This window comes from Dromiciops gliroides, chromosome 4, assembly GCF_019393635.1.
Source record: "Dromiciops gliroides isolate mDroGli1 chromosome 4, mDroGli1.pri, whole genome shotgun sequence".
NCBI lineage: Eukaryota > Metazoa > Chordata > Mammalia > Microbiotheria > Microbiotheriidae > Dromiciops > Dromiciops gliroides.
The window spans coordinates 242,934,185-242,961,683 of NC_057864.1; the positions used below are offsets into that span (position 1 = coordinate 242,934,185).

General features: G+C 43.5%; 1 protein-coding gene across 1 annotated transcript; it reads right to left on the minus strand.

Annotated features, from left to right (window-relative positions):
- Positions 1-27,499, minus strand: LEMD2 (LEM domain nuclear envelope protein 2). Its single transcript, XM_044002377.1, has 9 exons — positions 26,839-27,499; positions 23,552-23,592; positions 13,779-13,854; positions 9,933-10,009; positions 8,574-8,653; positions 6,280-6,425; positions 4,972-5,073; positions 4,778-4,880; positions 1-1,795 (listed from the first exon to the last, which is right to left on the minus strand). Exons 1-9 carry the CDS (start codon positions 27,467-27,469, stop codon positions 1,645-1,647), a joined length of 1,407 nt encoding a protein of 468 aa, XP_043858312.1. The 5' UTR covers positions 27,470-27,499; the 3' UTR covers positions 1-1,644.

Below are 27,499 nucleotides of genomic sequence, written 5' to 3' on the forward strand. Positions count from 1 at the left end.
TTAAAGAAACAAATGTTTTTAATAAATAGTGCTATTCCTCCAGCAATTTAGTCATTAATAATGAAGTTCACTTTGAGCCTGATTATAATGATATTTCTATACAGTTGAGCTGAAATTTAAGATTACAGGCACCATGGATCATACAAACATCAGAGGAAATAGTATTGCTAAAATGTGGAATACTGGAATTTTATTAAGAGAAAAACCACTAAGATCAGAAAGAGATGGCTAATGTCTTTCTGGACAGCTGTTGAGTTTCCCTTTTGTTCAGAGACCCCATTCCTGCCACAGATGAGAACATATGGGGATAAAATTCAAGTTAGTGTGGGATCTTTCCTACTTGACTAATAAGACCCCCCACTGGTCTGTTTCTGGAGACTTCCTTCTCGGTTCTGATTTGAGTTGATGAGCCAGCAGGAGGTAGGTAATGAAGTTCGGCAGTCTCAGAATTGTGAAGCAAGAGCCCCTGCAACTTTTTTATGTGGCCAGCAGGGGGCGGAGGTGCTGAAGTCTCCCTGGAAGATGTTTCTAGATTGTTGAGACAATGTGCAAAGTGTGTGGAAAAAGTGACTCCATGACACAGTCAGTCCTGGGGGCTGAGTATGGGGGTCTTACAACACAGGAAACACCCTATGTCTGGCCATGGTTATCCCTCAGAATGAGGATTCCCTCTACAGTACATAGACGATGCTGGCGAGATTGCTAGTCCAACCAAAACTGACTATTTCTAATGAGAACCACCACAGGATAGACACCACCACCTTAGGAAGGCTAATTTTGTGATGAAAAAAGTATAAAAATTAAAATCTGTTGAGTTCCACTGCCTAAGCATCTGCTTCCCCAATTAATTACCTACAGATCTGTTGCAGAAGCAGGGACAATGGCTAGCACCCCAACCCCGTCCCCTCATTGATGCACCACTCACCAGGTCCCAGGTACCCACCGACCTCACAGATGCCCTAGTCTAGGCAGAGCAAGCTGTTCACCACCATAATAGGTCTTCCCATATGCACTTCAGTTTTCCTGGCCTCTTTTTTTTCCCCCTCCCCTTGTTTGGAAAGGAAGGTCAGACTCCGAAAGGAAGTGGACTCTTCTCTCCTCCCATGTTAGCACACCTGTTCAGTCTCCCCAGGCACCTAGCACAGCTGCCTTCGGTCCTCCATCAGTTGCCACCCTATGACCCCACCCCAGGAGGTTCTTCTCCAAAGCTGTATAAGCTGCCAGCACCAGTGGGTGCTGGCCACTGGGGGAAGCTACTGGCTGCACCTCACTGATCTCCAGCAGCTGTGCAGCTGTTGGGCATCCACCCCTTTTCACTTCCTTTTAAGAAAGAAAGGTGCTAAACAGGAAAGGGAGGAAGGGTCTACTTGCTGAAAAAAACCAAGGATCAGCTACATGACCCAATTTGTTTCCTCCCCAACCCTCAGGGCAAATCTAGATAGTCCTCACAAGCTAAACTTTTCACAAATTTCTTGGCGTGACCTTCAGAAATGGGAACAATGTATGGGCAGGAGAAGTTGGGAGGTCAAGGCATGAGTGTGAATTCAGCACCAGCAGATCTGTGGACTCCTCTCTGTTGAGCCTAGGGTGGAAACTGTCCCCAAGGACAGGCTGGACATGAACGTCTGACCCTGCCTGGGGAGGTTAGCTTTCAGAATCAGAGAAGTAAGAGGGCTTAGTCCATCTCCACACCAGCATGTCTTCTCCAGCCACCCTGTGGGACTCTGTCTGAATCCGGGATTCATTGGATGCCAGAAATTCCACTGCTCTGTCCCAGACCCGCTTCATGCGCCTCCTGGAAGAAGAAGAGATCGGTAGGTCTTAGCCAGGTGAAGAGGTCCCTGTTTGCTGCGCTCCATTGACTGGACAGCACAGCATGGGAAAAAACCCAACTGCCTACGGATGCCCTTCAAACGAAAGAGCAAACCAAGGGCGGGTACAGGGGGCTGGGGAAGCGCAATGCAGTTTGTTTTAGGGGAAAGGAAAGAATCCAGCACAAGGCAGGTCTCCTGCGCTAGGGAGACGTGCCTTGGGCCAGTACTAGTTGTCTAGGAAGAAAACAAATCTTCAAGTCTTCCTGCTCTAGAGGCTGTGCCATTAATGGCTCCTGAAGCCATTGAGGAAGTCCACATCAGCCTCCTCTTTCTCTAAGAATGAAGCAGGCCGGCTGAGTTTGGGACTCTCCCCAGGTATCAGTGATTCATGCTGGTCCTTTCTAGGTTAGCACAGATACCAAGGCTGCCTGTATTTTAATTTCTCATGAGGGCTAATTAAGGAGTGACCACTGGCCTCTTAAGTAAAGGCTCAACAGGAGGAGCTTGGCTTGACAGGCAGTCTCACACTGCAGAAGCCAAGAGGGGCTATCTGGTCTTTGGAGCATACACCGCCTGCAGTGTGCCCTGAGCCTGGCATTCCCTCCAGGCAGGGCCACTTTCAGGGCACTGAGCCCTCCGCACCATCGGCCTCTCATGGGCCTTCCTTGTCTGTCCTGACATCCATCTGCCTACCACCCCATTCTGAATGTGGGGAGGTAGATTTCAAGGCAGCCAGGTGGGAAGGTTATTTTTACCTCCTCACTTCAATGAATACCAGCTTTATGTATTTATATAGAACTGTTCTCAGCATTGCAGACCTCATTCTTACTGCCTCCTGTGGTGAAGTGTGAGTGCACGTGTGCGTGCTGTGTAAAGGCAAGAAGAATAAGGCACCATTATCTCCACTTTACAGATGGGAGATGACCAAAAAGGATGGTTTTCCTGGGGTGGCCCTGGAATCAGGAGGCAATATTGACACTGGACCCTAGGAAAGGGTCTCCTGTGTGCTGAGGAGGCAGACAATGGCCCTGCAGCTTTCCTCACCTGACCCTTACTCTAAGAGTCCAAATGAGAAAAGTGGCAAATGCTTGGCTAGCCTCTGGAAAAAGATGCCTACTTCACCTGGGACCAAACCTCCATTGACTTACTCGATAGCCTTATACTGACAGCTCCCAAGCATGAGGGCAGCTGCTTGAGGTGTCAGCATTTAAGACCATCATGTTTGTCCCCTAGGGAGTCAGATGACATGGTCTGAGCCGTGACAGGATTCTCGATGAATCTAAAGGCCAAATATCTGGTTCCCCATCCTCCCCTTCCTCCCACTGGCTGTCCGTTAACTAGTAATGAACAAGCCTGGATTGAGCTGGGCTGCTTTAATCAGCTTCCACTGCTTTTCATCACTAAAAAGCTCTTCAAATCTCTCTCGATCTTTCACAAATAGGCCTTCAAAAGGTACTGCAGGGGGAGATCCAAGTGTACCCAAGCAGAGCTGACATTTTACCTAACATACAGCTATGTTTCAAGAGCCTAGCTCGAACTTACTTATTGACTTGGAAAATGGCTCAAACAGATTAAATGATTGAGCAGATACATATTAAATCAATGAACACTACAAACCAAAAGGTGACACCCCCCCACACACACACACACACAACAAGCCTCCCAAAGAATCTGAAGACAGCTATTTTCAGTTCATCTGGAGGCCATCAAGAGTCCTTATTCAGCTTTAGATTTTATCTTCCATGAAGTTGTAATGTATTTAGGTGATCAGAAAATACTTTCTATTTGGCTTTGGAATACAATTTTATATCCATATTTAAATATCAGTGTCTAAGCTACACCTTAAACCAAACCTCAGTACATCTGCTAAAGACTATGGTGACTCTGAGAGTTAGAAAGATGTCTAATTTCTCCTCCTGCTCCCCTATTTCATGCTGAAGACAGGTTGATGGCAAAGTACTAGCCTACTACAGTACTACAATAGCTCCACTATTAGAATCTGAATCTGTTTGCTGTCTACATCACATCTTGAGAACCTCAAAACAACTCAATGGTCACCTTCCCTAATCTCTCCAGTTGGTAATAACCAATTCTCCTTCCTCCTCCCATAGCTTTTATAGCACTTGTTTTGTACTCTCTATTGTGTTTATCTAATGCTTTGGTTAGCTCAAATAAGTAGAACATCAGACTTAATCTAAAGTCCATGTGTTCAAGGCCTGTAGCTGTGTTTTATAGAGGAGGTGTCATGTTGTGACAGAGCAGTGAGCTCTGAATCAAAAAGAACTTTTTGGACTCAAGTTCCACCTCAGACATTTACTAGCTGTGTGCACCTGACCAAGTCATTTAATCTCTTTGTGCCTAAGTTTCCTCATAGGTAAAATGAATTGGGGGTAGGGGGTAGACTCGGTGGTTTCTAAGGTCCCTTCTTCCTTTAAATCTATATCATTGTCTGTGCCTGTGTATTATCTCTCTACTACATTAAGCTCCATGAGGGCGGGGATGGAATTGAATCTAGGCTTTGCTTTTTCTGAACCCCCAGCACACAGCTCTGTACACAGCAGGTACTTAAGTCTTTATTGTATTAGACTGTGCCCCCTCTTCCATTTTCTGCTGATCTACAGATACAGTCACACAGTCTTGAAGGAGATGCTTAAGTATATGACAGAAACAAGCTACAAAAAGATTAAAAGCAATATCCATGGTGTGGATCATCCACCTACAGATAATTAAATGTTGGCTATTACCTATAGAGAAGTTACAGTCGTGGTTTTTTTTTCCTTGTCTGACTAATTCTCTTGTAGAGATTGGAGAATTCTGTAGACAAGTGACAAAAGAAGCAAACTGTTTAATATATGCTGCCCAGAAGTCAAAGGATCCTCAGCTGATATGGGACCAGTGAAGATCTATGCAGAGCACAGAGAGGCCAGGACCCTATCTCCAATGACAGAGGAGACTCATCTTACCGGCTCTGAGGTGGGATCAGGGTGTCTCGTACGTGAAGGATGCCCACATATGGATAGCGTTCCATGTCCTGCTCCCAGTCAACATAATGATCCTGAACTACAGCTGCAATGACAAACGGTGACAGCTTAGGACATGGACTTCTTGACTTGCCCAAACCTTCTTTTCTCAAGATCTCATCTAATATGGTTGTCACCTATAATTTTCTTCACCATCTCATACATGGCTTGTTCTTCTTCCTCTAATTTCCGCCACCGATATTTCAGAAGAATCAGAAGTCCCCACAAAAAAGCCAGACCTGGAAGAAGCAGAGAGCTCAGATCAATCATCAGGTGTTTATTGAGGGCCTGCTCAGGAGCAAGACACAGAGCGCATAGGCAGGGAAACAAGCCCATCACCAGCCTTCCAGTTGTTAGAGCAGAGGGGCCCTCAACTACAGGAGCTGAGGTTCTATCAAGTCTCATTCTGCCACTTTCCTTGTGTCCCTTCTATACACACATGTGGTAGTCCTTCCTGTTAGAAGTCCTTCCTGTTGATAGAGATTCCCAGGAACTCTGGCACCACTGAAGAGACCCATGGGTGTCCAATGTTCTTGTTCTCACAGTGCATATGCAAAGCTCATTCTCAGAGTTGTAGCTGCAGCCCTGAAGTTGTCAAGCCAGTTGTTGTCTGTGATTTGGTTTTTTGAACTCCACCAACCCCAAAGCCTTTGCTCGGTGAGAGCCACAGATGTTTAGAGATACAGGGGCTAAGTTTTTAACTAGTCAGCACTCGTTTGTCCCTCTTTTATCAGGATTTCTTTACTCTCCCCTCTTCTCCAAGAAATATTCACATTTTTCAGAGGATTGAAGTCCTTTACACTGAAATGAGCCCTGTCTCCTTTGAGAAAGGAGATATTTAGCACACCATTTTTTAAAAAATACAAAAAATATTTATTAGATGTCTTCTATGGAAGAATCATTATACTAAGCTACTACTGAAAGATAGGCAAAATTTTTGAAAGGCATAATCCTTGTCCTTATAGAGCTTACAGTCTAGCGGTGATAGGGTCAAGAATACAAACATCTCATTATAATACACTGTATTAAAGGATAAAAGCATTAGAGAAGTGAAGAAAAACGTGTTAGGGATCAAAGGATAAGGTCACTAGGACTGGGAAGAGAAGATCAGAGAAGGCTTTCAAGAGGAAGGGGCATTTGTGCTGAGCTTAAAAGGATGATCTAGACATTCATAACTGTAGCATCTGAAAGGGAACTACTGAGCTTCTAGTTACCTGATCAGGACCTCATCTCACTTTGGGGAACCCTTAAAATGTTTCATCTTGAATCAAGGACATTTCCCAACTATTCTCATCATTAACATGTTCATCTGCTCTTTTTATTTGCCAGAGCTCATGCCCACTACAGAGAATGGAGTGGGATTTCTGAAGCTCATCATTCATACTTGAAGCTAACTTGGGGAAGAAGGTATTGTGGATGGGCAGAGATGCATGTGAACTACTTACCCCAGAAGAAAAGGAGCACAGTGGTAATGGCTGTCAGTAGAGCCCGACTGAGCCGGCAACCCAAACCCATCCGGGGACGGGCAGATTCCAGGCAAACCACCTTGTCCACAGTTGTCACTGACTCAGACGGGTCTTCCCCTTTCAACCTTAAACAGGATACAAAGTACAGTCAGAGGCATCCAAATGCAAAAGGAGCAAAAAACAAGAGCTTGAAACAGGGAAAAGAAAAAAAAAAGGTGGGACATCGATGGCTGCCCTGCTTTTTTATAAGACATAGTTGGCATCTTCGTGGTAGCCCTTTCTAGAAATTTTCCACCTTGGCTACTTAGGAAGACTAAAGCTTTAAAGAAGGCATCAGGATTGCTCCCCCCGCTGCTAAAGTGACGTCTCTCTCTGCAGGGCCTTTGACAGCGCCTCTCAGCGTGCACAAGATTAAACTTTAAATTGGATTCCCACCTCTCAGCATAAAGAAATGGAAATGTTTACTGAACCACTGCTCCGCAATTGCATGGCAAGAATTTAAAGACAGAATCTTGGAGGTCACACTCTTTCTCCATAAACAGTAGGCACATAAACTGTTTAAGTGTAAAGAGCTTGGGAGATGAACGGAGCCCATGGGATGAAACAGAAACTGGTGGATTCTTCAAGGCTGGTCACTCTCCCAGCTGCTGGTGTCCAGACAAGCTGCACAGAGGGTGGGAAACCTTGCTGTGAAGAGTTATAAAAAGCACTCGGGTGGGGGGAGACCAAGTTGACACCTCTATTTTCTTCCAGACAGGTTAGGGGACAAGTAGCCTAACATCACATTAATAGATGCCTGCCCTGTACAGAGATTATATGCTATGGCCTAATTCCCTGTAACCTACTTTATATCTTTGGTCATCCACATCCTCTCCAGAAGTCTGTCTTCTCAGATATGAAGAGGCTAATATCTTCACACATGGATCTATTTTGCTAGAGTGATGAAGGACAAAATCCTGAGGTGGTTCTGCTTTTTCTAGCATGAGAGTGTACATGTGCCCCCACCCCCAGCCCCTGCCCCCTCCCCGACTTGGCTTTTTTGAAGCTAACACATTTTTCATCACGCCATGCATCCAGTTATAAAGCATTTGGTTGAGCTGCCCAAGGGGCCCCCACTGGATACACTGCTGAAGGAATTAGTAATTCAGGCGGATTACAGAAGCAGAAAACCCTAGAGTGTGTTTTAATATCAGAGAACTGTATCCTGCCCAGAGATCCTGGCATACAATATAAAATGGAAAGTGTTTACATGATGACTGTTTCCCAGCAGGAGAAACTTTCAGAACTGTCAAATACAATCCACTAGCGTCTCTCCTCCTGCTCTCAATGTCCAAACCAGGCATTTCACAGAAGGTGAAAAGGAAGGTTCTTTCTGTTAATGATGTAGGTCAGTATTGAAAGCAGGCTAGAACTGCTGGTCAGAATAGACTCCTGAATCTCACAGGCACAGAGAAGATTAGGCCTGGGCGGGATTTCATGTCTACCTAAAGCAGAAATCCTCTCTATACCATCTCCAAGAAGTGGGTTCAGCTTCAGTTGAGGGGAAAGTCACCCTGTTCTCAGGCAGCCCATTCTACCACTGGATGGTACTGAAGATTGTTTGGAAGTTTTTCTCTATACTGAGCCAAAACAGACATCCCTCTAACTTCCACCTGATCATCTATCAGACTTCAAGCTCCAGAAGGCCAGGGGCCATGTTTTATCAGAACTTTGTATCTTTCGCCTCCAGGGCCTGTGAAGGAAATGATGCTTTGGTTCTCCTTTCCAGTTTCCATACTGAGAGTCAAATGAGCATGCACAGAATGATTTCACCCACCAGTAAGGAACTGCACATTCAGGCAAGAAGTAGGATGGCAAGGCTAAGGAATTCAGAGAACACAAACTGATCTGTTCCAAGCAGAATATCCGGTGGAGCCCCTAAAACTCACAAATTTTATGTTTCATCCTCAATATTTTCTTTCTGCTGCTCTTTCATTTATTTTATCATCCCTTTCCTTTCCAGCCTCAAGCCAGAGACAGCCATATCTGCTTTTGTGGGAATTTACATTCATAATTTCTAAATTCTGGCCCATAAAAATTTGCCCAATTTTATGAGGACCCTCAGAGGGTAGAAAATGGACAAGTGAAAGAGTTTTAACACCTTGGACTAGTCATTTCCCTTCTTGGGACTCAATTTCTGCATCTACAAAATAATGTGGTGGTAATCAAGGATTGGTAAGGTCCCTTCCAGTTCTAAATCCTATCATCTCCGCCTTGAGCTGACACTCACTCACCAGATTCCTACATCCTTGTTACTGCTCAGTATCCAGGTCAATGCAGCTTCAAACCTTGCTGGTGAACTGCCGGTTACATTCTGTGGGGAAGGGTCCATAAGAAGATTAGTTCTGCATTTGGATGGACTGGCTGGAACACACATTATTCTGTAGCCTGGTAAGGAAGCTCTCTATGTGCCCCTGAAGACCTGTTCCACTAAATGCACAGCAAATTGGCAGAAAGGAAAGTTTCACATTGCTGAGAGCCCACAGACAAGGCTGTAACTAGAAGACAGGATGCAGAAGCACACAAGTAAAATGACAGTGATGTGAGACAAGTGAAAGAATATAATCTTTCCAAGGACTGGAATATTAGGCCAAAGCATCAATTTGTGGGAGATTTGGGGTGGAGAGGGCAGAAATCTCTTTTTATAGTGGAAAGAACTGTGGACAGAGAACCAGGAGACCTGAATCACATTCCTGTCTCTGCCACTAACTTGTGGTGTGACCTTGGACAAATCATTCCCACTTTGTGATTCAAGTCTTTTCCTCTGAAGAAGTGAGGTTAGGACTAGATGGTTTCTGTAGTCCCTTCCAACAAAAGTCACAGAATCCTAGGAATTAGGACTGAAAACCTTAGATATACAGTTTATAAATAAGGAGACTGAGGCCCAGAGAGGGCAAGTGGTTTGTCAAAGGTTATATAGCTACTACATAGCAGAACCAGGATTTCAACTCGGGTCTCCTGACTGTCAAATCCAGGGTTCTTTACACACTATACACGTTGCCCATTTTATTAGTCACCTTGAAAGCAATTCACCACTAGGAGAGGGGGATCAATCAACTAAAAAACGTAACTTGAGTAGTTGTGGAAAAAGCTAGGAAATGAGGCCAATGCTTGGACAACCAGCAGGAGAATACCAACAAATCGGACAGATTTCAGGCCAGTGAACAGATATAAAAAACCTTGTACTACAGTGAAAAAGTCACTGGACCTGGAGTCTGGAGATGTATGACGGCTGGCCCTGCAACCTAAGAATGTAGGCAAGTTGTCTGACGTCTTTGAGCCTCAGTTTCCTTACCTATAAAATGGCACACCCTCTACCTCTAGGGCTAAGGTAAGGATAAAATGTAGTCATGGAGGTAACAATTAAGTGCTACAGACAGAGAGTTAGTATCAGAAGCTCAGGCCTGTAGCTCTAAGGAATCCCTTCTTCAAATGCCCCAAGACAGACTTTGAGATAATCTATGAGACACAGCTTTTTAAAATAAACAAACAAAATCATACAACAAGAAGGGGAGAAAACCACATCAGGTCGAGGAGATCAATAAGAACCACCGAGACATCACAATAATGGATTGACATTCCATCCTACTTACTGCAATGTATTCCTGTGCTTCAATAACAGGAATGCATTTACTCTTTAGATTCTCCGGATTTCCACATTCAAAATTACCTAGGGAAAAAAACCCAACATTCAAATCCAGAAAAAAGGTGAACACAAATGACTCTGAAACAGACTCCAAATGCAGGAGAACCAAGCCGTCCACTCTAATAAGGATCATATGGCCAAGCTGCTGCCTCCCACCTTCTGCTAGGGCATCTTCACTCCCCATAGCAAGATCAAAAGCCACTTAGCTTGGATCAATTCCAGATCATTAAAACCTGACCTGCAAAGCAGTTTGGTTATTTGCATTAAATGACTAAAAGCTGCACAATACCAAGGTCTGTTTTCAATTGATCCTTAAAAGGATCAGACGAATAGCTTCAGATGACACATGAATTGTACTATAAATAAACATAGCTTGGGGAGGAAAAAAAAAAGGCAGCAAGGCTGTGGAAACTCTGTGGAGATTTAAAAAATCATGACACAAGGTAGGCAGCCTGGAATAATGGTACTCATTTTGGTCTTCCCCAGGGTGAGAAGCATAAAAATGGCCCAGTATGCAGTGGGTGGAGGGCTGGCCAGGCGGTGAGGACCAGAGTCCTGAGGTACTGGTCAGTTACAGAGTGTTAGTCCTAAGGGGCAGAGGATGGTCCTGCCTCAGATAGCCCCCTCAGCCCAACTCAATCCTTCAAGGCTCAGCTAAATCCCATTTCTTTCACAAAGCCTTTCTTCCCCATCCCAGTCCATTCGCCAAATTCCTGCTATACTTTATTAATAGTCTGCCTCCCACATAGTGCCTGAGCATATACATATATGCTTAGTTTCTGATGTAAAACCTTGTTTCCTAGTTAATTTTATTATTAGATTTAAACCTCTTTGAGGGGAGGAACTGTGTTTTGGTTTTCATCTCTCTCTCCAGTACAGTGCCTTATATGTAATAGATACTTAAACACACATTTTGTTATTGTTTTTCAGCTGTTTTAGGCATGCCCAACTCTCCATGACTCTATTTGTGGTTTTCTTGGCAAAGATACTATAGTGGTTTGCCATTTCCTTCTCTGGCTCATTTTGGAGATGAGGAAACTGAGGCAAAACAGGGTGAAATGACTTGCCCAGGGTCACACAGCCAGGAAGTGTTTGAGGCTGAATTTGAATGCTGGTTATTAGTCCTTGGCTGGTTCAGCAGGTCAGATTAGTTCTATTTATCATATGGGGTTTGATCACATCAGATAGAGGGAGCTGTGCAGAATTGGGGCAGTGTCTTAGAACTAAACTGGGACCTCCCAATCTACATTCTTATACCCTTGCAATGATCTGAATTCTCTGTGATACCAGGACCAAACTCAACATAGGCCTGGATCAGACCATCTAAGAAAACTGCCCCAACCAGGGTCTGATGTACAGCTATGGAAGTTGGTATGGGGAACTAGAGTGGGATCCTTCTCTAATCAAGGTCTTTCTTAATTTGGGCTCAAACCCTCAGTGCTGCCCTGCAAGCTTCAGAGCAAGTGCCCAGATATATGTGAAGAACCGAAGCACCTCAGACTAGAGTTTACCACTACACTAAGCAAAATGCCCCACCTGGAGAGCTGAGGACATAAGCTACTGCAGTGTACACTGGGGGATGAGAACCCCGCCAGCTTTGGTCCTGGTTTAAGATAACTTTTCAAACAAACTATTTGTGTCTGAGTTATAAGTTAGCTCACAGAAGACTGAATTAAAGTCCTATGCACAAATGCTTACCCATGGTTACAAAGACCAGACTTAGCAATTAAGAGATAGATTATTGGTGACTTTGGGGAACAGTTTCAACTAAGAGGTGGGGCTAGAAGCCAGTTTCCAAGTGAGTGAAAGTGAGAAAAGACAAGCATGAGAAGCAAACCACTATGAGCAGATTCAGGCTTTTTCCTCCAAAGAGCTCGAAAGCACTTCCTCAGTTAAGATTTCACTTATCCTTCTAGCATACTTGAGGGGAAAAGGAGCGAGGACTATTAATTCCATTTTATAGATGGAGAAACAGAGTCCCTAAAAGATTAAGTGACTTGCTCAAGGTCTCCCAGTCAGGAAAGGGCTGACTCAGAGCTTTCTAGGGGAATCTATGAAAAGGACAATGCTGAGGGATATGAGATCCTAACTGAATGGGCACTGATTCGAACAATAAGGTTAGGGCAGATGTACAATGGAGAGCGAGGTGCATTTCCATGGCACATATGTGTATGAGAACTGTGGGTCAATGTTCACATTACTGATCCACATCTCTCCGCAGTCTCCTTCTCCCCATGCTCACCCCTGCTACTGCCGACAATGTGAAAGCTGCCTCCACACTGCCGTGGTTATTTCTGCTCGGAACACCATCTGTGAACACAGCAGCATCTGGCCCTCCTGTGAGCTGGCTGGTCCTGAACTAGACTCAGCCTATAATGCATACTGTGGGTCACTTTTAAAAAAAGGCTATTCTGCTTGAATGAACAGATTGCCTGGGGAACAATCGGGGCCAGAAGACAGCAAAGCTGAGGCCCTGTGTCCAAGCCCCCTTTGAAACGCAAGCACAAGAACCATCTAAGCCAAAGGCACACAAACCAAAGAGACACCATTTCTATTTTGAGTCACAGTTGTGCACAATGGTTTCCAGGGTCTTTACAAAGAGAAGAACCAGGAGGAAAGACTTTCTGCTTAAATCCAAGATAAAAAAAAAAAAAGATGTAGTTGAACGGTAAGGAAGAAAAGCAGAGACTTCTTTTCAGAGTGTCTCATGCTAGAATTTCTACTCTCTGGCAAAGGAGCTCAGCTATTAGGCAGCAAGCCTGCCTTTTCTTGCTTTGGGGAACAGTTCTTCACATCTGTGTTCATGGAATTATGTTGTTGTTGTTGTTTTAGCTTAATAGTATTTTATCCCCCCCGCCCCCAAGAACATGTAAAGATAGTTTTCAACATTTTTATAAGATGTTAAGTTCCAAACTTTTCTCCCTCCCTCCGCCTGCTCCTCCTCCCCTCCCCAGGACAAATCTTAAAAAACCCAAAAAAACAAAAACACAATCTGTCATGGAACTATGATTAATTCAACACAACAACACTTAATTAAACACCTACTCTATTCAAGGTGTGTACTAGACTTTGGCAATGCAGAGGTGCAGGCCCTCCTCACCTCACAACTGCTGGAAGGTCTGTCTGCTTCCAATCTCCCCACTCCAATCCATCTTCCATGAAGCCATTAAATGATTTTCTTAAAATGAAGGTCTGATCACGTTACCCCCTTACTCGATAAACTCAAGTGGCTTCCTATTGCCCCCAGAAGCAAATACAAAACTCTGTTTGGCAGCCAAAGCCCTCGGGAATCTAGCCCCCTTCTAGCTATCCAATCATCTTACAACTTTCTGCTCAACACATCCTCTCTGATCCAGTGATGCTGGCCCCCATTTCTGGGTTTGGGACATTCTCTCTGGCTGTCTCCCATGCCTGGAATGTTCCAATCTCCCTGGCTTCCTTTAAGTCCCAACTAAATCCTGCCTTCTCCAGGAGACTTTCCCTCTGCTAATTATTTCCTATTTACCTTGTATATATAGTTTTATATAGTTTGTTTTCTGTATTTGCACGTTGTCTCCCCCATTAGATTGTAAGCTCCTTGAAGGTAGGGACTGTATCTTTTGCCTCTTTTGTATCTCCAGTGCTTAGCACAGTGCCTGGCACACAATAGGCACTTAATAAATGCTTACTGAATTGAAAAAAAGAAGGGGAAAATTACACGAAAGAAAAAAAGAAGGGAAAATTCCCTTGAGACACTGTATCTCTCACACACACACACACACACACACACACACACACACACACACACACTTACCCGCTTGTATGGCCAAGAAGTTATATAACTCATGCAGCACCTCTAGCAAAACTTTCTTCTGTTCCACCTGGCAGAACTGAGGATACACAGAAACAAATTGATAACAAAATAACTTTCTACGTGTACATTTTGTTCCCCAAGCCTATCTCCCGGGATACCTACAGTTACTCCTCAGAGACAGGAACTTTTAGATCCCTCCTGAATGCCTAGTACAGTGCTGGGCTCATGGGAGATATTAATCCTGTTTGATCTTGTCTCCTAAAAGCATCTAGCAGAGTAGTTACTGAGTGAATGAGCATTTTACCTTAGACATCTGCCCACAGACCCTCCCTCACTAAGTCCCATGTCCTTAGGCTTAGGCCGGGGGAAAGTGATCTGGGGCAAATCACAATTTCTTTGGACCTCATGAGAATATGATTTCTAAGGTTCTTTACAGCTCTAAATCCTATGATGCTAGGCACTCACTCCTTATTGACTGATTGAAAAGAAACACCAGCAGTATATCTGATGGTTTATATGTAACTAAAGGTTTTCTCTTCCAATCTTTTGACACAAGTGTTCGACTGAGCAGCAGCCAAGGGTATCAGACTGTGTATGTGTGTGTGTGTGTGTGTGGAACAAAGACTGTCTACCTTAGAGGGAGAAACTGAACAGCCACAGCCCGAAGGGTAGAATTGTGGATCTCACTTTAAGCAACAACATAGACTACAGGGCCTTGTTAGCATGCTAGCATGAAAGTATCACAATCCAGCACGTATCCCAAAGTGGCGAATGATGCGTTCTGTGAGGCTGGTGTGTGACAGCATGCTGCAGACTCTGGACTTTCATTATTTGGGATACAGTCAAAACTCTATTATCTGTCTATAGATTTTCCACACTGTGGATCATCTGACACCAAGGCCTATTTCCTTACAGATGCAAAATTTCTAGAATTTTACAATTTAAATCATTTCAACAAACATTAAGAATCTATTTTATTCCCCGCCCCCCCCCATGGGTCCTCGTCCTCAAGGAACTAACATTCAGGTTAGTGGAACTGCATGTATACAGGTAAGTAATAAACACTGAATAATTTTGTGTGTGTCATGTGCATGCGCACATAGGTTTGGTATGAACTCTTGTAGGACATGGCAATTAATCTAAGCTTTGATGGAAGCAGGGGATTCCAAAAAGCAAGAGGCGAGAAGGGAAGGCACATTCAAGGCAAGGTGCCAGCCTTTCTTAAAAAACAGAGGGTAGGGGCAGTTAGGTGGCCCAGTGGATAGAGCACTGGCCCTGGATTCAGGAGGACCTGAGTTCAAATCTGGCCTCAGACACTTAACACTTACTAGCTGTGTGACCCTGGGCAAGTCACTTAACCCCAATTGCCCAGCCCCCCCAAAAAAAACAAAACAGAGGGTAAAATATCATGGCCAGGGAATGGCTGGCATGGAGTGTATGAGAAAGTGATAGGAAATTAGTCTAGAAAAATAGGCTGGGGCCAGATTATGAAGAGTTTTAAATGCCAAACAGAGAGATGGGTATTTTATCACTTGAGGTAATAGGGAGTCACAGAAACTTCACATCATACAGTCAGACAGGTTTTTGGAAGATTACTTTGAAAGCCATGTGGAGGTTGGATTATCCTGAAATAATCCTGAAAGATCATTTAGCATGTTACTTCAATAGTTCAGGTGAGAGGTGAATATAGACTAAATAAACTAGGAATGGATGCACAATATGTCCTGGAGGCACCAGAACTTGGCAATTATGTATATGAAATGTAAGGGAGGAGAGGCAAGAGTTAAAAATACCTCCTAAATTATGGACAGCTTTATGCTCTACTGGTATCCTCATGATGCCCACACAAATCAACAAAGGCCCCTGGTAGTTTGGGTAGAACCTATGGTGAACTTACATGAGGACATGGATGAAAGCTGAACAGGACAGGCAGGCATGGATAGGTTTGTAAGGTTCACTGTGGAAAGGACCATCCACACGGATGAGATCACAGATCCACTTGAGTATTATAACTTTTTTGGGACACTGTATAATAAAAGGAGCTGCCTTTGTGTTACCTTACTATATATGATCACTTCTGCAAACCCTAGACCTTGGGCCACACTGTCAGTCAAACAAGAAACCGAAACTCCAATTACTTCTCTGTTCTACCTTCTGCCCCATGACAAATAAAAACTCCTAGTTCAGTGTTTCTCAAAAGAGGAATAACTCCTAAGTTATGAACCTGAGTGACTGGGTGGATGTTGTTGCCTTTGACAGAATGGGGAATTTAAGAGCAAGGACAGACTTAGTGGAAAGATATTTTGGACATGTTGAGTGTGAGATGCTGATGGGACATCCAGGTGGAGAGATCCAGCAGGTAGCTGGTGATGCCAGACTAGAGCTCAGGAGGAGATGAGGGCTAGATATGTAGATGTGGGAATCACCTGCAGAGCCATGATTGTTGAATCCATGGGAAATGATGCAATAACCAAGGAAGTATAGAAAGGAGAGAGAAGAAGGCCCAGTCAGAGCCTTGGGGTACTCAGTGGTGAGAGAGAGGATAATGATCCAACAAATTAGACTGAGAAGGAGCTGACAGGTGGGAAGAAGCCTAAAAGGGAGAAATTTTATGAAGACCCAGGGAAGAGAGAGCATCCAGAAGGAGGGAGGGAGGGAGAATCAATAGTGTCAAACACTACAGACAGGTTGACACATGAACCTGCCTTTTCTCTCTCTGTACTTTTGAACAGGCTTTGTCTCACACCTGGAATGCCTCCCTTCCCATCTCCATCTCACATTCTGAAAAAATTCTCTAGTTTTCTTTAAAGCTCAATACAAGTGATACCATCTACACAGACTTTTCTGATCCCTGTCCCCACCCCCGATTTCCTCACTTGGCAGCTAGCATCTACCCCAGAAAACAATTATTTAGTCATTTATTTGTTATATATTTTGTAAATGTTTTCTTCCCCATTAGAATGTAAACACCTTGGGGGCACCTAGGTGGTGCAGTGGATAAAGCACTGGCCCTCGATTCAGGAGGACTTGAGTTCAAATCCAGTCTCAGACACTTGATATTTACTAGCTGTGTGACCCTGGGCAAGTCACATAACCCTCATTGACTGGCAAAAAATTAAAAAAAATTTTTTTTTAAAAAAAGAACGTAAATACCTTGAAGGCATTTAATTTTTGTCTTTGTATCCCCTGCACCTAGCACATGTAGTAGGTACTATAGTAGGTACTGACATAAAGTAGGTACTTAATTAACTCCTGTTGATTGATTGGTTAAAGAAAGATGAAAGTGGGGAAAAAAGGCCACTGATTTAACAATTAAGACTTTGAAGATAGCAGTTTCAACTAAGTAGTAGGACTGGAAGCCAGATTACAAGGGATTGAAGAGTGAGTCAAAGGTGAGGAAGTAGAGGCAGTAAAGGTGGACTGTTTCTATTAGAAGTTTTGCTGTGAAAGGAAAATGGGGATGGTGGGGTCTAGTGAAAAAAATGTCTTTAAGAATAGTACAGGGGCGGCTAGGTGGCACAGTGGATAGAGCACCGGCCCTGGAGTCAGGAGTACCTGAGTTCAAATTCGGCCTCAGACACTTAATACTTACTAGCTGTGTGACCCTGGGCAAGTCACTTAACCCCAATTGCCTCACTTAAAAAAAAAAAAAAAGAATAGTGCAGACCGAGACATTTGTAAGCAATGGTAAAGAAGCTAATGGATACAGAAACACTGAAGCCAATAGAAGTGATGTTTAATAGTAGAAATTTAGAGAGTCAGGAGGAATGGAGAAAATTAGCCTGTTCTTTGGACTATCTTTCAGCTAGTCCAGCTTTCCATTTTACAGATAAACTACAGTCAAGAGATAGGAAATACCTTACCGAAGTTTACACAGCTGGATTAGGATAACTTCTGCTTTTATCAGGACAGTCTGATGGTTAAACTGAATCCTCACCCTCCCAATACCATCTCTCTCATACCAGCTTCTGTGTCAAGAGTCCTCTAACAAGACCCTGTAGTTTCTGCTACTTGTTCAGATGAGAGCTATATGCTTGACACATCAAAAGGGAGGGAAAATCTTTCTAGTTAAGGGTTTGGTATACTGTGCAGTCCAAAATTAGTATTTTGTATAAAACCCTATAACAAGTCAGTTTATACTATATATGTATGTACATACACATACATATCTCTTTTCCCGTCAAAGATATCTCATTTTAGAGATGTCCTTATATAATATTTGGGGGTACTTTACAATACCACCATAGTATTTAGATATACAGTGGTCCAGGTGAAAGTGGAAGGGCAAAAGGAATAATCCAGAAGTAGAAATGGAAGGGGAAAGGAATGATTCAGGAAACTTTCCAACTTAAAATAAAAACAGAAAGACTTAGGACAAAAGACTTTTTTCCTTCTGGATTTCCCCCTTCTTATAGACTGGACCTTCACATTTTTAGCTTTCCTTATCTATACAAGCTTATAGACTATCTCCTCTAGGCTTCGATTGGGATTTTCTTTTTTTGTGGGGCAATGAGGGTTAAGTGACTTGCCCAGGGTCACACAGCTAGTAAGTGTCAAATGTCTGAGGCTGGATTTGAACTCAGGTCCTCCTGAATCCAAGGCCAGTGCTTTTTCCACTGTGCAACTGGGATTTTTTTAGGGAAGGCAAACTAATTTGGGTGTAACGATTGGAATGACGCCACCTGCTGGATACTTACTGTAGAAGAGTTCTGCCCATGAAGCGAAGGTCTTTGAGGGCAAGACCAGGAGCCTTTTCTTTGGCGGGAGGAAGTGACGCGGACTAGTGGGAGGAGGAAGGAAGAGACTGGCGCTGACTCTGGGGCTTTTTCCTGAGGACGCTGGCGGAGAAGGGAGCTAGAAATGTGCTCTCCCTTTAATAGATAGGAATCTAGGCCTTTCTCTCTCTCTTTACCAAATTCTTATTCTCCTTAATAAATGCTTAAAAACCTAACTCTTGCTAAAGCTTATAATTTATTGGCGACCACTCATTAGATATTTTAGACAGACTAGCTAGAATTTTAACCCTTAACAGATGGCTGACCACGAAGAGGAAAGCTAAACCTCAGTCTTCTTCTGATCTTCTGGTTGGGTAAGAAATTTCCCCTACCCTTTAAATTGCTAAGTACGGGCGTACTGGCTGTGTTTTCCCTTTAAATTTTTTCAAATGGACCTTTTAAACTCCCTAATTACCTTATTTTTTTTTTTAGTCTGTTTAACCAGACAAATGGGAGATAAGATCATGTTAATGCTTTGTTTTTGTGGATTTTCTATTTTTCTTTTTATTTTTGTTAAAAGAGCCAGCAACTTACTCACACAAGGAAATATCTCTCCCTCTCCCAACCATGCTTTTTTCAGAGAAACCTGAAGAGATTCCCGCAGCTTTTCCCAGTTCTAACAGTAATTGTTGCTTTAATTTTGCATGCCTGGAGGCAATGACCCACCTCTAGAAGCTTTTAATCCACTAGCACCTGGAGGCAAAGTGGGGAAGAGGAATCCAGACCTGAGTTCAAAATCAAGTGTGATTCAAATTGTGCTGGTCCCTCCCCTCCTCTCCAGACCCCACCCTCTACTCCTCCTATGGCCAAGCCCATAGCTTCCCCTGCCTGGGAGTCCAGAGATCTGATGCGCATGCTCAACTTTTTCTACCTGCATTTGCAGCTTCAGGCTCAGCCCTTCCCCGGCCTGGCTGTGCTTTTGAGACAATCTTAGAAAACTCTTTAAATTCCAGATATGCTCGTTTTGTTCATAATTTTGCTAACCTGCTTTTGTCTTTAATTAGTAATCTTATAAAGCATTTGTATGGTGAAAAGCCCGACAGACAATATAGAGGGGTTAAAGAAGAAAAACTTAAGCTGAATAAGAATGACAATCAACATAGTTCAAGACTCTGCTTCTTTTGCCATGGAAGGGTATATATTTTACAGAAATGTAGAAGTAAGCAGCAAGGTATTGATATGAGTATTGGGGATTTTAGATATCGGAATCAAAAGTGTTCTAAATTCACTCAGATTATTAATAGTATCAGTTCAGAGGTTACATAGGATTTCTATGCTATTACATATACATTTTGAAATTAATGGTATGGGTTTATTTTCATAGAGATTTTAATGCTTTTGAGATTGTGTCTTATACTTAGTTTCTAAAACAAGGAGAATATTTGTAAAAGCTTTTTATAGTCATGTGATCAAGTTTATATTTTATAATACTCTTATTGATATTAAGTTCATATTCATTTAGATTTCCTTAGTTTGAATTTCACTGTATTTATTGTTCCATGTGTATTTTCTTCTATTCATTGTCTATCTAATTTTGAAACATTGCAAGATGGTTTTGATTTTATTATACAATGTTAATTCTAGGAGTATTGTGCTCCCATATTCTGAGTTATTTGTTTTTGTTATTTTTTCTCAACTGATTATTTGATCAAACTCTTTAAAGCATTTCCCTAGCAAATTGTTTGCCATGGCAAGTGTAAATTGATTCTAGAAGTATTATTTTTGATAAGCATATTCCAAAAAAAAAAAAAAAAAGGAGGGGAACATTTGTAAAAGTTTTCTTTTCTCAAAAAAAAAAGTTTTCATTGAGATTGTGTTGTGCTTTAACTTGTATTTAAATATGTTCTGATTTTTCACAAAAGTAATTGTATACTAAGTAAAAAAGGGGTATTATTTGAAATTGTTGCATAATTATATATTGTGTTCTGAGTCAAGATGTATTCGCATTTTTTGCAATCATTTATTATCCTCAATTTTTAAATCCATATGAGACTTGGATTATGGGAACTTATCATTTAAGACATTAATTGCCTTTATTCTGAGTTATCAGATGCCAGTTGGCCAAGATGCCATCCAATCACAAGAGGAATACATGCAAGAGCAGACACTGAACTGTCACATGAGGAGAGACATGCATGAAGTCAAGGTATGGCCAAGGGAACGGCTTTTGACAAATGTTGAGGTTGGATTCTCTTGGTTTAATATTTTATTTTATTTTTCCCCACAATATTGTACAGATGGCTGGAAGTATTCATCCCACCCATCTCACTTCTACACCTGGCTTCTATGCTCCCTCCTATATGCCTGATGCCATGGACATCTTAATCCCATGGATCTGATTAAGTCTGACTCAGTTTCCTCCAATATGTTCGGTGGCATGGACGTATATTCCATCCACCTATTTTAAGCCTGGCATACTGTATGGGCAGTACATATTGCTCAAGTGTGGGAATGCTCATATCCCATCATTTCTCTGTTCTTTTATGGTAACCCCCATAATTATCTCAGGTGTCATGATAAATACAGTGTTGAATTTGGCCTTGACACCTGTTACCAATTATATTAGATTTTCTAATTTCTCATAATGGCATGAGGATAATTAGGCAGATGATGCAAAAAGTGATGAAACAAAGATAAAAATTATTTTTAAAAATTAATATCACAGCAATTGTCTTCTCAGTAATATTATAATTTTAAAGAATGTTTCGATTTTGTTTTATTATATGTTTCATGTGTAACAACTAAGATTCTGAATTCCCTTAGACATGTTTTTGAGAACTTTCATTGTTTGATTTGATTACTGACAAAGCTATTTTAAAGTTGTGTTAAGCTCAATTTTGTAGGAAATTTTCCTGGCTGATTACCAGTATCCACACATCAACCCCTGAAAAGACTTCCATTCCACGACTACACCTAGAGGACATCTGAGAAAAGACTTTCAGAGACTTTAAATGAACAGCTTTGTTTTGTTTTTTTTTTCTCTTTTCTTTTTCTGTTATAATATACACCATCTGTAATATGTATTTTCTGCAGAGGCCCTCCCTTTGCAAGACCAATGTCAAAGCGTCGGTTCATGAGGACAAAAAATCGCCCCTCTGGACAAAACTTTCCTCTCTTCCTTTTCTATATTGTTGTTCACATATTATTAGTTAGCAATAGTTATTATATTGTTTTTACTGTTCCGTCAAGGAAACATTTTGTTTCTTGAGGAACAACAGGGGGGACTGTAACGATTGGAATGACGCCACCTGCTGGATACTTACTGTAGAAGAGTTCTGCCCATGAAGCGAAGGTCTTTGAGGGCAAGACCAGGAGCCTTTTCTTTGGCGGGAGGAAGTGACGCGGACTAGTGGGAGGAGGAAGGAAGAGACTGGCGCTGACTCTGGGGCTTTTTCCTGAGGACGCTGGCGGAGAAGGGAGCTAGAAATGTGCTCTCCCTTTAATAGATAGGAATCTAGGCCTTTCTCTCTCTCTTTACCAAATTCTTATTCTCCTTAATAAATGCTTAAAAACCTAACTCTTGCTAAAGCTTATAATTTATTGGCGACCACTCATTAGATATTTTAGACAGACTAGCTAGAATTTTAACCCTTAACATGGGCAACTAGGCGGCATATTGGACAGAGTGCCAGAATTTGGAAGATCTGAGTTCAAATCATGCCTCAGATACTTCCTAGTTATGTCACTCTGGGTGAGAGATTTAGCCTCTCTTAGCCTTGGTTTCCTCATCTATAAAATGGGGATAATAACAGCCCACCTCACAAGATTGTCATACCAACTGAATGAGATAATATAGGTAAAGCACTTTGCAAGCTTTAAAGGGCTATATGTTAGCTATTTACCATCAGTCCAGTTAAGCAACAGTTCATGTGGTACTTTAAAATTTACAAAGTGTTTTTCTCACAATAGCCCTGAGAAACTAGGTGATAGATTTCTTATCCTCCTTTTCCAAATGAGCAAACTGAGGCCCAGAGAGATCCATGATCTATCTTGGGTCATACACAGAGTCAGAGGCAAAGCTGGGACTCAAACCCATTAAGGAGAACACTATTACCTCATGACCCCCTTCCCCAATCTGCTAAATATTCCACAGTCCAAATCCAGACAGAAATGACACAGGTGAGTGCAACCTAGGTCTCCTCTTCATTCACAGGCAGGGTTAACACCAAGCTGAATGCACTGCAGTTCAAAAGCATCAGCTACCCCATCTGAACTGGTGTCCTAGGATGCTTGGGCATTACATGCGGAATAATTAGACTAGTAAGTCATGCCCTCTGGCAGCATGAAAGCTTCTACTGTTAGGATTTATGACCTGAGAATTTATTACTCTGTATCTTCCCCAGACAATCGCCAAGACCAGAGCATCACTTCTGCTCTCTAATGCTGTTTTCATGACTCATAAATGGATGTAGTTACTTGCCTTCCCCAAATATTATTTGTAGGGCACATTGGTGCTTCATAAACAAATCTGAGGACAGACTAAGAGGGCTAATTCCATTGAAGCTGCATCTGAGAAATGCACAATGTCAAAAATCAAGGCACATTTTAAAGGCACATAGTCCTCCCCTTGAGACTCTTGCTGGGAATGGGACAGATACTGAATTGGAAAACAGGCTTCCTGAAGGTTAAAATCAGCAATCATTTCCCTTCCAAGTCAGGGAGGTGTCTACAGAGCCTATGCAAACAACTCACCATATTTCCCTAAAATCAGTTTAGAAGCAGACAGATCAAAGTTACTGATGTTACAATTGATGGAAGAGCTTTTCTAACAGGACAGGTGATGGATCTTTAGGGGCTCAATTCCATACATTTCAGATTCTCCTACATGGCTACAATTGAGTCTGACATGAACACCACAGACTACTATTTGATTTTGGTACATTACCGAAAATACTCCCAGAAAATGATCCTATTATGATCTTTTTCTGGGGAAGTTGACCTCTCTAGAGAGGGCTGCATCCTCAGGAGGAATAATAAAAATCTAGGAAACAAACTCACCGCGTCTGTTTTCCTCTCGCAGTCCACAGGCAATAACTTCACTAAGACCAAAAAAGAAAGAGAGAAGAGGTTAAAAGGGTAGCCAGTTGGGAAAAGAAGGCCTCCTCTTCAAACCTAGGGCAAGCAGAATCTGACTGGCACTAGAGAGATGCCAAGCAACACACTTCCCAGGTCAGAAGTGGTTTTAAATGCTCACAGTCAAATATATCCTTACACATTGGCTAGTAGGCAAAGTCCATTCCTTCATTTGTAAGGCTACATCTAAAAACGGGCCTGATAACACTGTACCTTTTATTTGCCTCATTCCTAAAAGTGTTTCTTGGCATTGTGCATAACTGTTTACAACAGAGCTAGAAGGGACCATTTGATTCCAACCCCCTCAAGTATACAGGTGGGGAAACCAAGCCTTAAATATTGGGTTTCATACCACCAGAGTACAAAGGAACCAAGGTTACAAAAAATCAGTTGAACCTGGGTCAGCGTCAATTCTCCTGATAGGTAGTCCCACCTGAATGGCATATCCCAATCCACCTATGTGTATTTCTAGGTCTGCTTGCAGACCAAACACCTTTCCAACACATTCTTTTATCATCTAAATCAAGATGAACCATCAACTTGCATTCATGTATGGCAACTGTTAAGGGGCAATTTGATTATTTTTCAAAGTTTATTTGAAGAATTTCTTGAGCTCATAAGATGGGAAAGAGCTTAAACTTGTTCCTGGACACAGTCAATATTAATCAGGCTGAATTAATTATCATGCTCTGCAGAGAATATTAAAAGTTGGTAAATTATTTGATGTGTCACTTCACACTTAAATTTATAAAGAAACAACATGTACAGTGTCACTTCCTTTTAAGACTAAGGCCCAGAGAAAAATAAGGCAAATTTCTCTGTGGAAAAAATCACACAAATGCTCCATTCATCTTGTGGAAGAAATATTGAAATCTGTATGACCTCCTCGAGTTTGAGTCTTGGTGAAAATACTAGAACAGGGCATCACATATGGGAAAGGCCAGAATTTTTTTGGCAATTAGAAACAGCTCAATAGAAGGAAAATAGATTTGCTTTTGTGAATGTAGAATTATATGCAGGTATGAGAGAAGCCTAATTGGGAATTTCTTCCAAGTTACAGAATTAGAAATTTAAAACAGGAGGGAGGTGAGAAAGGGAGGGAAGAGATATAACAGTAATCAATTACTGTAATCTTGACTATACAATTTAATTTACAAAGTGCATTCCTCACAAAAGCTGAGTGTATTTATCTCCACTTTCCAGATAAGATGAGGCAGAGAAGACAAAATGACTTGCCCAGTCACATGACTAGTTAAATGTAGAAGCCAGAATTCAAATCCAGATGCTCTTTTCATAATACCATATGGTTTCCTTTACACTTCTAACTTTACAAAGTACCCTCACATTTGCCACTGGCTAGCTGTGTGACCTTGGAAATAATCACTCCCCATAACTGTAAAGTGCCCTCTGTGGCCCCTTCCAGCTCCAACATCTGAGATTCTAATGCAGGCCTAGTGATTTGAGGCAGGTATTAAAATCTCCACTGGACAGTAAGAAAACCAAGTCCAGAGAAGAAAGGGCAAAATCACAGAGCTTATGGGACTCCAACCACCTCAACTGGGAGAGGTGTAAGGGAGGAGAAAGCAGCCCCAAGGCTACCCATTTGAGGCAACACTGTGTTTGTGATTATCAGAGGGAGGATGGGTTAGGGACTGGTCAAGTTTGTTCTCTAGGGAGGGGTCTCCACTGGACAGGGAGTAAGGGTACAGGAAGAGGAGAGATGGAGTTAAAAGACGGGATGATGAAAGTTATTACTAGGAAAAAAAGAAACCCAAACTATTACTATTCCATTTAGTAATAGGATTTTACATCCTATTACTAGGTCTAGCTTCCCTAGTCCCCTACTCCAGGAGCCCCTGCAGAGGATACCTGGCCTGGAAAATTGAGATCTAAGGAAGATGAGAGGGATCATAACAAATGAGACACCTAAGCCTGGCCCAGCAGATAGTAGAAGGGAAATAGCCTTAAAAACCTGGAGGTAGGCATCAGGGGTAGAAATTACGACCTTCTCTGCCATCTCAACAGTCAGAAAGATGACAGTCAAGAAAAACTGGGGAGGATGGGGCAGCTAGGTGGTGCAGTGGATAGAGCACCAGCCTTGGAGTCAGGAATACCTGAGTTCAAATCAGGCCTCAGACACTTAACCCCAATTGCCTCACTTAAAAAAAAAAAAAAGAAAAACTGGGGAGGTGAGAGCCCCATAGATAAGGAAAGAAGAGAAATTAACCTTTTCCAAAGTAGCTGGTGACAGGGAGAGCTAGGAAGTTGAGCGCCACAGAAAATTTGGGCGGTGAAAAAATAGATTTTTTCCCCTCCTCCCCCCCAGCAGCTGGTAGAGAGAAGAGGATGGTAATGAGAGTTCTGTGGGCCTAGAGTTAAGGATTGGGGACAATTCCTCTTGTACCCTCTGAGGCTGGTGGGCGACTGGAGCTCTGGCTACAAGAACAGGGGGTGAGAGGAAGGTTGAGGATTTAAATGACTGACAATGACAAAAGCTGTCTTCTTTCTCTTAACAGGTAGTGGAGGGGAAGAGTGGCATTAGCGGCCTGGAGATAGAAAAGTTCACATTCCCTCTGGCCTCTCTAGTAGCTGGTACAGGAGAGGATGGTAGGCAAGGGAGTTGGGGCAGATAGAATCAGGAGAGATGAGAAGCTCTGGGCCAGGTTCCTAACGTGTAAAATGAGTTGAAGGAGAAGGCTTCAAAGATCCCTTCCAGTTCTAGGATTCTAAGAACAGCCTCTAACGGAAACTGTGCTGAGGACCTGGGGCTCAGACGCCAACTCAGCCCCTTATTACTTGTGTGACTTTGATTAAGTCACTTACCTCTTAGGTTTATAGATTTAGTGCTGAAAGGGCCCTTCGCAGGTCACCTAATCCAATATCCCTCATTTGGAACAGCGAAGGGACTGTTCCAAGGTTACAGATGTAGCAAATGGCTGAGACAGGCCCTGGACCCGGGTCCTTTGACTCCAAAGGATCTCAAACCCTGCACTCTCCCCTGCACCAAGGTGCCTTCTTCTCCACATCCGTCAAGTAGGGGGACTGGACCATCTAAGGGTCTCTCCTGCACTAAATCTATGCTCCCATAATCAATCATTGAAAAGAAAAGGGAGGGGAGCGTGGATAGGAGCCTACTTGCTCCAGCAGCTGGGGGAGGAGGGAGGGAGAAGGGAGATCCCCCGGACCGGGCCGGGGACAGGGCGGCCACGTACTGTTCTCTTCCGCCTCCTGCGCCCGGGCGGGCCCCCCCGTCTTCACCCACAGGAAGCCCAGGAAGACGAGCACCCCCGCCAGGCTGACCCAGCACAGGATGCGCGACAGCCAGCGCTCCAGCCGCCGCCCCACCTCGGGCCGGGGCAGGGGCCGAGGCCGGGGGGCCCCATACACAGCCGGGCTGCGGGCCAACGGTGAAGCCGAAGCCGAAGCCGAAGCCGAAGCCGAAGCCGGGGTCCACCAGCGGCGGGGGCCAGGATTCGGGGCGGGCGGCTCGTCCTCCTCGGAGCTGTCCCGCTCCAGCTCTCGCTCCCGGCCGGGGCGCCAGGAGGAAGTGCCGCGGGCCCCGGCCGCGGCGAGGTGGATGCTCGGTCGGCTCCCGGCCCAGGAAGAGGTGGAAGCGGGGGCGGCCCCGAGCCCCGGGCGAGCCCCCGGCCCCAGGCCCAGGCCCGGGCGCGCCGCCTCAGGCCGCAGCACCCCCGCGCCGGGCCTCGCGCGCAGCCGGGCCTCGCCTCGCAGCCGCTGCAGCTTGTTGAGGTAGACGTCCCGGGTGGTGTCGGTGATGGGCCCGGGCTCGAAGCCCAGGGCCTGCAACTCCCGCCGCAGCTCGAGGTCCGACCGCGCGGCCATGGCCGCGCCGCCGCCGCTGCACTCGCGCGC

Excerpts from the sequence above, each read along its gene's own strand:
- LEMD2 (XM_044002377.1), bottom strand. The coding sequence starts at position 27,469 with ATGGCCGCGCGGTCGGACCTCGAGCTGCGGCGGGAGTTGCAGGCCCTG. Across the intron at positions 13,855-23,551 it reads GCGAGAGGAAAACAGACGCG|TTCTGCCAGGTGGAACAGAA; the intron begins GTGAGTTTGTTT and ends GTGTATCCTCAG. Across the intron at positions 8,654-9,932 it reads AAGCACAGGAATACATTGCA|AATGTAACCGGCAGTTCACC; the intron begins GTAAGTAGGATG and ends CCTTCCCCACAG.